This window comes from Chaetodon trifascialis, chromosome 5 (genome assembly GCF_039877785.1).
Source record: "Chaetodon trifascialis isolate fChaTrf1 chromosome 5, fChaTrf1.hap1, whole genome shotgun sequence".
In the NCBI taxonomy this organism is placed as follows: Eukaryota; Metazoa; Chordata; class Actinopteri; order Chaetodontiformes; family Chaetodontidae; genus Chaetodon; species Chaetodon trifascialis.
In genome coordinates this window covers 19,731,537-19,743,535 of record NC_092060.1, presented here as the reverse complement: position 1 = coordinate 19,743,535, position 11,999 = coordinate 19,731,537, and the positions used below count along the sequence as shown (strand labels likewise).

The 11,999-nt window shown below is 41.2% G+C and overlaps 3 protein-coding genes across 3 annotated transcripts in view; 1 reads left to right on the top strand and 2 right to left on the bottom strand.

Annotated features, from left to right (window-relative positions):
• mbnl3 (muscleblind-like splicing regulator 3) overlaps positions 1-11,999 on the bottom strand; it is a 153,944-nt gene that overhangs the window by 3,478 nt on the left and 138,467 nt on the right. The window lies entirely within an intron of this gene.
• ccdc85b (coiled-coil domain containing 85B) lies at positions 1,760-5,437 on the top strand. The gene has a single exon (XM_070963070.1). The coding sequence runs from the start codon at positions 2,621-2,623 to the stop codon at positions 3,221-3,223; it is 603 nt and encodes a 200-aa protein (XP_070819171.1). The 5' UTR covers positions 1,760-2,620; the 3' UTR covers positions 3,224-5,437.
• fosl1a (FOS like 1, AP-1 transcription factor subunit a) lies at positions 5,980-9,051 on the bottom strand. The gene is made up of 4 exons (XM_070962360.1): positions 8,668-9,051; positions 8,057-8,314; positions 6,876-6,983; positions 5,980-6,756 (listed from the first exon to the last, which is right to left on the bottom strand). The coding sequence occupies exons 1-4, from the start codon at positions 8,782-8,784 to the stop codon at positions 6,199-6,201; spliced, it is 1,041 nt and encodes a 346-aa protein (XP_070818461.1). The 5' UTR covers positions 8,785-9,051; the 3' UTR covers positions 5,980-6,198.

Genomic DNA, 11,999 nt, shown 5'->3' with positions numbered 1-11,999 from the left:
GTGTATGCTCCTCGTTAACCTCGGGTTATTTGGTTGTATTACCCCTGTCTTCATTGTTTTCCCCACTTAAAATCCAAACCTAAAGCTGAACGGAAGGGTTTGCTTACATTCCTAGCAGCATGCCGACATGGGGCCCCGAACCTGTAACGACCTGCTGTACTGAACACTGTGCTGAATATGAGCGATGATGTCGGCCGGTATTTAGTCCTACTGGCACACCGGAGCGGGTGTCTGTTATTTCTTACCAGTTATTTCTAGCTGCGTATTCTTGAGTGACTTCAGGATGCAAGGAGCGCATAATAAACCCCACTGATTCTAATAGTGAGACCTACATATCACTTTACAGTATAGAGTCTCATCTCCAACACACCATTCATTTTAAGTAAGAGAGCCATCAATGGCCAGAGGGATATCGAACGACAATGGACGATTGTATGAAGAGTCAAATTACAACAGCAGCCCGGCAGTAGCCTATTGATGATCTCTGCCCTTTCATTTGTTCTCTTATTTTACAACGTGTCCGATCAGAGACAAGCTTCTGCATGAGCAAACTCCCCCCCCCCACCACCACCACCACCCCCACCCCGTGCTTTGCTTGCTGCGTGTACACAATCTGCTCTCTTTTCCTCCGGCGATTAATCTAAATAAATCCCTGCAAATCCCTCTCCTCGCCCTCCCTTTCTGTGTTTCTGCATGTGTCCTTCAAAATTACAACATAAGGGAAAACGACTCAGTCAACATGTCTTTTTGTCGGATCTCTCGCTGCACATCAACACTCTCATTTCTAACCTCACATGACACCCTGATTCCATCCCCAGCTCCCCCTTGCACGGTTAACACCCTACATTGTTATGGCCTCAGCGAAACAATGGAGGTGGGACAGAGGGCGGAAGGATGTGGCTGAATGCCTCAGCATAAACCCATGGAAAAAAAAAAAGCCTGCAGTCACACTTTCCGCCAGTGTTCTTTGAAAAGAAACGAATATAACAGGAATCACTTATGGTACAACTGCACTATACTGTACACCTTTCTCTATAGTGAACTCCAGAGCCATGTAGGACCTATTCATGTATTTCTCATGTTTTGCAAAGATTTGGGGAAAGCAAAGATATGTATATGGAATATGTCTTCAGTTTGAAGATGAGTTCACTCCAGTGAACAGACAATTCCAGAGGAAGTGACTTCATACAGGCCTTTCCTGCTCATTTCCCCTGTAAACTGTGCTTGTCCATGTTGTTTTAGTTTCGTAGCATGATAAGGGTAAAATATGTTTTGAGTCCAAACGGGGGCGGGCGCACAAGTCCCTCTCTGAGAGAGCACATGGAGCGGATCCTCATCCTCACATCTTGTTGTTTTTCATAATGTGGGCTAGCTGGGAAAGCCAGAGTCAGTTCAGCTGGATCATTGAGTTGGTCAGGTCTATTTTGCCATTTACGACCATGCCATAAGTAGCCTATGGTATGCGAAAAGCCACTGGAAACCTCAGAGGAAACCGCAAATATTTCTGATTACTATCTAACCGATATGTCAAAGTAACGGTCGTCAAAAAAGCGACATTTCCGGGAAAATCTCTCAAAAATAAAGCCAAGGTTGTCGAGGAACGTGATTGCATTGAAACACGAGTGGCGCGCCACCAAGTAAATGGGCACCGCGATGGTTAAAAGATCTGTATTGTAGTTAACTATATTCTCAAAGCTATATTTTCCGTTACCGCATCACTTTTTTCATTGAGTTCGCAAATCGATGCTTTTGTTTTGAAGGCTGCCAAGACTGACTTCCGGCAGTACATCAGCTTGACGCTCAACTCGCTGTTCTCGGACTCACAGTCGTGAAAGTGGCGGAGGCGGACATTGTTGTGGTAACAGTCCAGCCTCAGAAGATGAGCATAAATGATGCGCTTACTTTGAACGGATAGAGGGCGAGATTGGATTGTGATTTATCTTGGTATTTTTTTAATCTAAATAATGAATCGTCTATTATAAAAAGAAAGCTGCTGCACCGTACGGAGCCATCCTCCAGCCAAGCGGAGAACGGAGTTCATTCAGCTGAGGCGAGCGGAGCACAGCCTGATGAGACGATGCCAGCGAAGTAAAAATCATAACATCTGCAGGGTGTGCATCCGAGGCTGCTGGATTAAGCCCCCGTGGATCGACCGGGTTTTTGTGCGTACAGTACAGAAAAGCCCACGGGGTTGTTGCCTTCAAAATACTGCGAGAAGCGCTGAAATAAGGACAGTTGTATTCTTGGAGGCCTTTGGAGAACACAGCCTGCTGTTGGGAGGATGACAGATTGACATTAACGCGGGTTTGCGGTGCATTTGCATAGGCTCCACGACCTCATTAGGACATTATCCACGGAGAACCATCACCGTGGTCAGCACAAATATAGAACTGAAGTCTCAGCGCCTTGAAGAAAGCCATCAAAATAAGTATATCACATGTTTCTGCTATGATTTGGCCTTCGGTGCCGTCGTGATTGCACACATGACATCTGGAACACACTGGATGCAGATGAAGACGAGGATGTGATGCCTCTGTGTTGAGCATTGAAGCACCAAGTTACACCTCAGCGCTTTTAATAGATCCTCAGGTACCCTCTAGCTATAGGTTGTCAATAGAAAATGGGTAGCGAAGGTGAGATCATAAACAGAGAACTGTCAAAGATGTCTGACGAGGATTTGCTGGCGTGCTCCAAAGAGGAGCTGGTGAGCCGGCTGCGTAAAGAGGAGTCGGATAAAATATCAGCTCTCATCCAGCGAGGACGGCTGATAAAAGAGGTAAATAAACAGCTACAGGGACACCTCCTTGAAATCAGGGAACTGAAAGTCATCAATCAGCGCCTGCAGGAGGAAAACGTGGAGCTGCGGGACCTGTGCTGCTTCCTGGACGACGACCGGCTCAAAGTGAAGAAGCTGGCCAGGGAATGGCAGCTGTTCGGGCATCACGCAGCCAAAGTGATGCGGGAGGACCTGGGCGGTTACTTGAAAAAGCTCGCAGACCTGGAGCGCATGCAGGACGGGCTGGTGAAGGAGAATTTGGACCTGAAGGAGCTGTGCCTGGTTCTGGAGGAGGAGTGTGTCAGCAGGAGTGACTCCAGCCCCGGAGGCTCCACCGAGCTCAACCTGCCCTGCATGGTGGCCCGGGACCTGGGGGACGGAAGCTCGAGCACAGGCAGCGTGGGGAGCCCAGACCAGCTTCACCTGGTGTGCTCACCTGATGACTGATGATAGGTTTATGTCAGCAGTCAGGGCTCCTCCGACTCAATTGAGGAACTTGTAGAGTATGACTGATGTGATGGAGACACAGAGGCTCTGTCAGACAATACAAATTAAATTGGTGCAAAAGAATTAGGGCCTTCTGAATGCTGCAAAGATTAGTGTGCCACTAGGTTTTGACTTGACAGAGATTCTACCACTATAGACATTTTCGGGACATTTAATAGATGTTTGCCAGATAATAATGTATCTAAATTTTACAGTGTTTTTTCTAATGACTTCTGTTTTTGGGAAATTCTCCTTTTTCAGTGGTCTGTGGATAAAAAAAAAAAATGGGACCAAAAAGTGGGTCACATATATAAATTTATCTCATGCACTGGACTAGCCTACACTGGTAGAAGCCTTTTTTCTATTGCACTGGACAGCGTTATCATGGATCTTTAAATCTCAGATCTAAAGATTCATTTCAATCCAGTTTTGAGCCATATTTAGTCCACTGAATTCCAATAGCACTGAAATAGATGGGTTGTGATAAAAGAAAAATATGAAACTATTTGATATTTGCTAGATGCCCAATAACGTGTAATATTTTATGCACTCTCTTCCTCAGGACAGGATTGGAGTGCCATACGTGCATGATCGTCACTATTTGTACAGGCCTGTTAACCAGTCTGATGTGAAGGCCTTCAGGTTTACTGTGGGTGGGGCTGATGCTGTGCATACTGTGCATGTGCTAGAGCCTGGGCAGAGCCAGCACACTCGTTAAGGTTTTGGATCAGACGTCATAGATGTCCTTGGACCTCACTCAGAGCTGAACTGAACAAGTTCTGTCACTTTTATAAATCCAACTGGAAACTCTTTGTATCAAACTGGAAGGTCTATGAGTTTGAGCGATTTCTATTCTATTCAAACCAAGCTGTTTAAATTCACCTGTATTACTTTTTTTATTATTATTATTATTACACTGTTGTTGTTGATGTTCAATTAGCATATCACAGAGTTTGTTTAAGTTGGCGACGGTCAGCTTCGTCTTCTGTAACTCATGCTTTGTATTTACCCTGTAACATTAGGGATAATCTTAACTTTGACCCTTCTTTATCTTGATTTATCTGTATTAACTAGCGTTACTAACCGATTTCAGTTTAAATCATAGATAATGCACATGGATTAGGGAAGATTTATTTTGTCGTTAGCTGTTTATTGGTGGGCTATGCTCGTAGTGCATTGAAGAGCTTTAAATACAGTGGGTATGACACTTTGTGTTGTTCTGACCTCTCTTTGTGTGTTCGACTTTGCAGAAAGGTGCATTTACATTTACATGACACAGAATGAAGGATTGATTTCTGCTCTTGTTGTTTTGACCTTCGTGTCCAAACCAACTGCGCTTGATTGATGTTCCCTTCGTGTCATACAGCCTGACTTTATGGATGTTCATCAGTTTTATTTTTGGATCCCTATTTGCACAGTCTGGAGAGCTGAAGAGGGCAGTAATGCTTTTACCCACTTAGTGATGCACAGACGTCCTTTGACAGCAGCATACACACTGATTTTTTTTCCCTCCCTCATGCTCTCTGGCTCTCAATCTGACTCTCGTTCCATCTCTATTTTTCTCTCTAACCCCATTTCAGCAGAGCAATCCAATGCCCTCTGAGCCATGTATGTATTAGCAAGAGATTCGCTTCATTTTTGGGAAACAGAGTTACAGAGTACACCGTGTTCACAGATGAGGGGCAGAGGGCAGTCATTAGAGTTTGTATTGCAGCCATCAAGTCCTTTTAATGAGTGTCAGGAAAAGGGCTGCAGTCTGTGATTATTTTCTGGATTAATCATTTAATCTATGAAATGTCCAAAAATGAAATATGCCCATGATGATTTACAGAAGTCAAAGGCTATGTCTTCAAATTATTTGTTGGATATTTGATTTACAATGATGGAGAAGCTGCAACCAGAGATTATTAAGTTCTCAGTCCTGCTTGTTCAAACAGATTAATCTTCTATCAATTGACTAATCAATTAATCCAGTACTTCTTTCAGTCCTGCGGTGGATATGTTTCAGGTTTTTTAGGTGTCTCACTTTTCACATTACAAAATTAAATGTTTTTTTTGGGGGGGTTTTTTTGGACACTTAGAATGATTCTCAATGGGGTCTGTTTTAAATATGCATTTCAGTCTAACCACATCTTCCTGTTGTTTGTGTTTCACCAATAATACCACAGCAGCACAGTTTTCAGTTTTGAACTGTTTTTTTCTTTATTGTCCGTGAAGTAGTACAGCTTTGACAAAAGATAAAAGTAAGGCACTGCCCACCGAAACTATTCATCTGCCAGAGAAAAACATTACCAAAAATATATTACACTCTCAAAAATAAATACGGGATTGTATAATCTATATTAACTCCTACGGCCCAGCCTTAGTGGTCAATAATTTGCATAGACAATACTAGACTTCTGAAAAGATTCATATAAAAATATAAGGACCATTCATGTATAAGTTTTAGCTCCCCCGCTGAGGACGTTTATAAAGTGTTACATAACATGACATAATAATGTAACAAGTCATTAAATGCAACATTATACTGAATTACCACTATTAATATATTATTAGATGTAGTTAGCACAGTAATTCTTTAGAGAATATATTCTGCATGCAATGCTTTCATAATAAAATACAAATATGCTCATTTTGATAGCTTTTAAAATGAGAAATATAAAGACTTTATATCAAAACTAAAAAGAGTGTAACATTCATTTTCTGATAATGCCACTAATTTGCACGTGTAAGTACAGAATCAGCTGTTGAATACAGTAGATGAAATGAAGCAGATGCACGTAGCTCATTTTGAAATGCTTGTCACGATCATCATTCTCATCTCTGTCCTGTTTCCCAGAGATCCTTTTTGTTTCACACACACACACACGCTATGACTCAATCATGATGAACATTAGTGAACATTAGCGTTTTGCCAGGATGACATGGGCCGCCAATCACAGAGTGAGGATGGTCGGGGAGTGCAGGGAGTGATCCGATTGGTCACCGCTGCTGCTGCTGCGGCGGTGAGCTATGCCACAGGGCTGTGGGGCATGATGCTGTGGGATGCTTTCCTGGTGTGATGCAGCATGGGATGTGGTGGAGGTGCCGGCGTCTAAGGGGGCAGTCGGATAGGTGAAAACCATAGCAGCTGTGAAGGGCGTGAGAGAGGGAGTGGATGTAAGAACCGGGGTGTGGAGTGACTCTGATTCAGTGGCAACAGCAGAGGCAGACGATGACATAGACTTGCTGGGGATAGTTATCTTTGGTTTGGGCTTCTCCATCTTCGCTGGTAGTTTGGTTGAGGGCCCAGGTCTCCTGGAGACCACTGGCTCCATTTTGATGCTTCCCAAAGAGGAAACTGATGGATTCGGGTCAGAATCTGAATCTGAGTCCTCTATCTTACAAATGGGACGGTGTGCCTCCAGGACCAGCTCCAGCTTGTCTTTCTCCTTTTGTAATTGAGTTATTTCCTTCTGTAAACGGGACTTTTCATCCTCCAGCTGGTCAGTCTCCTACACCAGGGGAAAGCAGAGAAAGACAGACATTTATGTAAATTATCTCATGCCTGATTGAGACCAATACCTTGCATTTCAAGCACGAATGTTGTCGCATTTGTATAATGTTCACTCACTTTTTGCAGTGTGTCTGTTAGTTCTCTGCGGCGATTGCGACATTTTGCTGCTGCCAGTTTATTCCGCTCCCTTCTGATTCTGCGTCTTTCCAACTCTTCATGAGATAACTTTGATGAGAAAGAGAAAAACAAACAGATTTAAATACATACAGCAGGTTAATCTGAGTCATAAATTTAATTTAATGTTCTAAGATGGATTGTGAAACCTTCTTGCTATGGCCAAAAAACTCATTCAAAAATATCAATGAGAGGCCACCATAGGCAACAAGACACAGGAGAAACACTACCACCATGTGTGTGCTCTGAGTCATCACAGTCATGGCGGCTGAAGGATTTTGAAATGTCTGATCTTTTATGCCTTTGCAACACCCTAACTCTGACTTCATCCAGCGCCCGACTGAATAACTGCTGTTGATCCAATATTTCCCGCCCTTTCAGGCTGATGAATCACACTCAGACCCCAGTGGTGACTCAGGTGTGAGTCACAGAAAATGACTTGCCCTCTGAGTCACATGACCGTCCACTTCCTGTACCATGAAATTACAACTCCAAGAACAAATCTGTGATGAAGATATGTGCCAACATGTACCCGATGGAACCACAGAATTACACTGCACTGCTGATGAACACCATGATGGTTTGTACGGTTGAAGTTTCATTGAAACTGGGTCACTTTAACACCCGTGCTATCTTGTTCTGAGACGTAACATTGCTCTGAGAACAAAAAGCAAATCTTTGCAGTGCGTCACAGGTCACAGGTGACCGTTTTCCTGAGTCAACATTGGCTCAAAGTAAATACCATCAAAGAACATAAACAGTGTGTGTTTGTATTTAGAGAATAAATTTCCTTTTTAAATTACCCAAGAGTTGAAAACATAAATAATCTCATGCTGTCCTATTTCTTAATGGATTCATGTGATGTGTAAGTCTAAAGGAAATGGATAAATTGTGTCATAGAGTATGACAGGATATTACACATTGGTTATACAGAAATGATTGAGCTACTGTCTACACCTCACTATCTCCCTCAGGGGAAATTATCAATCCCAAGAGAGCTCCTTTTACCCCCCCCCCCCCCCCCCCCCCCAGGTTGACTTCTCTCACTTTTCAAATGCAACAAACCCACAATTACAATTATATATCTCCATAAAGTTTCAGCTATTTAAGGACTTATTTCTTACATGTTCATCAATCCTGCGCCTCGTTGAAGCAGTAGTGTTGGCAGCTGCTCTTATGACCCCTGGTCTGAGAAGATGGGAGTGGGAAGGCTGTGGACCCAGCGGTCGTACCCCTGACAGGGTTGGGTAAGGCGGAACTGGAGACCGGGAAGGGCCTGGTGGATGCATGAGGGAGGGCTGGACCAACCACTGTAGATCCTGGTTGGTTGTGATGGCATTGAGGCTTGGTACAAACTGACTGGTGCCAGCCATTGTAAATTTCTGGAAAAGTGGAAGATAGAAGTTAGTGGACAAAAACTGTAACAAGATCTAAATCTAATATGTGATCAATGACAAAATAAATAATTCATGGTGAAGATGATAATTATTATATTGCTACATATTGAGTTTAACTTCTTATTACATACAAATACAGTATAATAATTGTAGGATGACACAAAAATTACATATGATGTGAAATTAACACTATTACAGGTTTGTTACTTTACTGTAGCTTGAAATTCACAGCTTTTTTTTTTTTTTACTTTCACGGTTTCATTTACATTCTGGGTCACCTATTTGACCCACAAGTTTCTGTGATAACCTGTAACCTAGTTTAGTGAAAGCACACCTACCTGTTCCTGTTGTGTAGTTGAGGTGCTGGTGCCTGCCAGGGACACAGAGTTTGACCCAGAGACGCTGCCAGTGTACGCCGGGTTGCCTCTTCCTTGACTCCCAAAGTTTCGATACATCCTTGCTGTTTAAAAGAAAAGAAAAGTGGATCCAGCTGGGGCTGTATAAAGCTTCAGCTCTCACGAAATTACTTTCGGGTTGAGTCTCGTATGTCAATTCAAACTTGGGGTAAGCCCACCTTATTGCGGTAAATCGGTAAAGTCCAAACGGTTGTGTCTGAAGGGGTGAACAAGGAAGCAAATGTCTCCTCGTTTTTTTTCAAATCGCCCTAAAACTTTCGAAAACAACTCTTAGTACATCCTCTCGTCCTTAGTCATACATCCAGAAGCCAACGTCTGGTAATGATTGTGAGGTTGTAAACTCTTAAAGCGGCACTATAGGTTCACCACGCCCCTCCGAGGTTACGGGAAATAGTGTTGTCTGGAATCTCTCACGAATCTTACCACGTGCTTGACGTCATTGACCATATTTGGCGAGAGTTTCCTCCTGAGAGTAGCACACGGGATTCCTCAGACAGAAAAAGTCGCCTCACCATATCGATGATAGGTGCTGTTTTCCTGCTCTCTGACTCTGATTCTGATGCTGTGGTTGAAATACTATTACAGTTTCCTACTCCAGTGGAAGTACTGTCACTTATGTAATATCACCTAGGCCCATATAAAAGGCTACTTACGTTAAGGTTAAATGTGTAGTTCAAAAATCAAGGCATACTTGGGAAAAGTAAAGAAACAAAAGTTTAAAATGAGTAAAGATTAGATGTGATCATTACAACTTCAATAAGCTAACAGGCTGAATGGCAGCATGAACAGAGTTTATCATAGTTTAAAATTTACCTTTATGAAATTATAAAATACAGGCAGATTATTATTATTATTATCACTGCAAATACAAGCATAGTCCCTCCATTTTCAAAGCCTGTGGAGAGTTGTTTGTATTAAGTAATACATATCATTTTAACTGTGGCTAAAAGTATAATTTTCAGTCAAATCTTGTGTCAAAGTAAAATGACTAACTTCAAATCTTCAAAACTTCAAATTGAAATCACATAATCTTTCATCATTAACTTAATGTAATTTTTTTTTTTTTTTTAGTTAAGACAACTTAAAACTTCTAGTTTCCATTTTCAAATCCATTTCGGTGAATATCATTTGTATTCAGTGACTGATTTCAACTGCAGTTAAACATGTATTATCTTACTAATGTATAATACTACCATATAACACTTAAGTTAAAGTGAAATTTATGGACTTAAAAATACTTTTACATTAAGTGCACCATGTCTCTCATCATATAGCTGTCAGGTCTTACAATAGTTAATACTCTTATAATGAGAAAAACAGCAGGAAGGCAGTAACTTAAATATGAATGAATTTCAAGGTTGTATATATACTACAGGATGGGTAATGAAATAGATTAGAAAGTGTGGGCAAAGCTACATGTGCCTAATTGTGCTGAGGTTTTCTGCAGTCACTCTCACTTTATAAACCACATCAGTGTGCATGCATGCCTGTGGAGATGAGTCAGTCAGTTGCCACAAAGCTGCTTGATTATTTCACCATCCGTTTCAACGGCTTTTTTACTTGCAAGCACAATATAGTACCTAGTACAGACTCAAAAAATGCATGCTGTAGATTCGGTAAGCTTAGTCTGACACAACAGCTGCTGACCTTGCAGTCCCCAAGGACAGAGTTCCCGGCAAGGGCTGATTTCTCCTAGCTGCTGACTGTTGAACCAGTGTCTCACGTTACTGCTAACTCTTCCCTGAGGAATAAGGATTGTCTTTTTCTTTTTCTTTTTAAAGAATTGTTAAAGTTAATTGCAAAGACAGTTTCTAGTCCACTGAAAAAGCCTGGTTCTGTGCAGATGAATTATCCTCATCTATATATGAGTTGGTACATTGAATTTTGGGCTTTGGCCTCTTCATAACTTATAAATGACAATTGAGACCAAAACTGAAACTGCCAGCAGCATGGCATTTAACAAGCTGTATACTTGTTGCTCATCTCTCCATTTGACTGCTGAGTCTCATATTTCAGATTCAGATATGACACCCTGCAATAATGAGAACACACATGCAGGATGTTTTTTTTTTTTGTTTTTTTTTGTCAGTGTGGTTGATGGTATCAGGTGAAGGGAATATAGAGTAAAGGTGAGCGTCAGATGACTAAAGCTTCAGGAATGCAATGATGACACACTTGCAGTGCCTCTAATTGGGACATGTCACAGCATGTTCGATACTTTTTTCCTTGATAACACTCCACCGATCCACTGGTTGTTTCTTTTATTTTTTATTTGATCAAGAAATGTCTGCTCAACAGACACGCCCATTTTGATAATTCCTGAAATTATTTTTTTTATGTATATGCACCTACGAGAGTGTGAGTAATTTGTTGGTTTCTGTTTTACACAACATTTTCCCTCCAAAAGTTATCATTTTCAGGCGGTTTCTGAGGATGAAGGAAGTTTAGATTCCTTTGCCACTTACTCACCCTAAAAATCTCCACATGTATTCACACAACTCATCCACACCCACACACCCACACACACATCCCACACACACACGTGTTCCATAGAGCATAACAGCATCCTGATGCTACCCACTTGAGTACATTTATTTGGTTAAGTGGGTGTTGCAATTCATGCATTAGTGCCATGGATAGCCGTTGATTATCTTACTGATTGTACAGAGCAGTTTTTGAACATTCCTGTACAAGACAGATCTGATTGTCCAGATCTTGTTTGTTGAAGTACTGTTAATGCACTATATGTAACTTTCACTAGTCATAATATCAATTAATGATGACTTTGCCTAACTAATATTTGAATAAAATGTAATATTACTATAATTCAAATACCACATTCTTACTGTAAATAGTGTGGGAAATTTTGTATATCACTTCTCGTCAGCCTGGCATTCAATTTTTTAATGTGTAGTATTAGCAGTAAAATGTACTGACCTAATGGGAGTAAAAGAACACAAGAGAGGCAGTAAAAGTATAAATCATTAAAAGTATCAATACAGTAGTCAAAGTAGTAGATTTTTTAAAAAAGTAAAAAAAAAAATTCATGTTTATTTTAGTTTTGTTTTTAATTTTATGTTTTAGTATTTAAAAGTGTTTAAAGTTTTATAAACTCATCCTGTGTTTTCATATAAGAAATCTTCATCAGCAATGTAGTAACTTCAACCACATGTGATAACGAGGACAGACTAAAATGTAGGAGAGTGTAAGTACCTCAAAGTTGGACTTAAGAAGAGTACTAGTGAATGTACTCG

Coding starts and splice junctions, on each gene's coding strand:
- ccdc85b (XM_070963070.1), top strand. CDS start 2,621: ATGGGTAGCGAAGGTGAGATCATAAACAGAGAACTGTCAAAGATGTCT.
- fosl1a (XM_070962360.1), bottom strand. CDS start 8,784: ATGTATCGAAACTTTGGGAGTCAAGGAAGAGGCAACCCGGCGTACACT. Junction 8,315..8,667: donor CAACTACACAACAGGAACAG/GTAGGTGTGCTT, acceptor CCACTTTTCCAG/AAATTTACAATGGCTGGCAC. Junction 6,984..8,056: donor GGCGCAGGATTGATGAACAT/GTAAGAAATAAG, acceptor TTCTCATCAAAG/TTATCTCATGAAGAGTTGGA.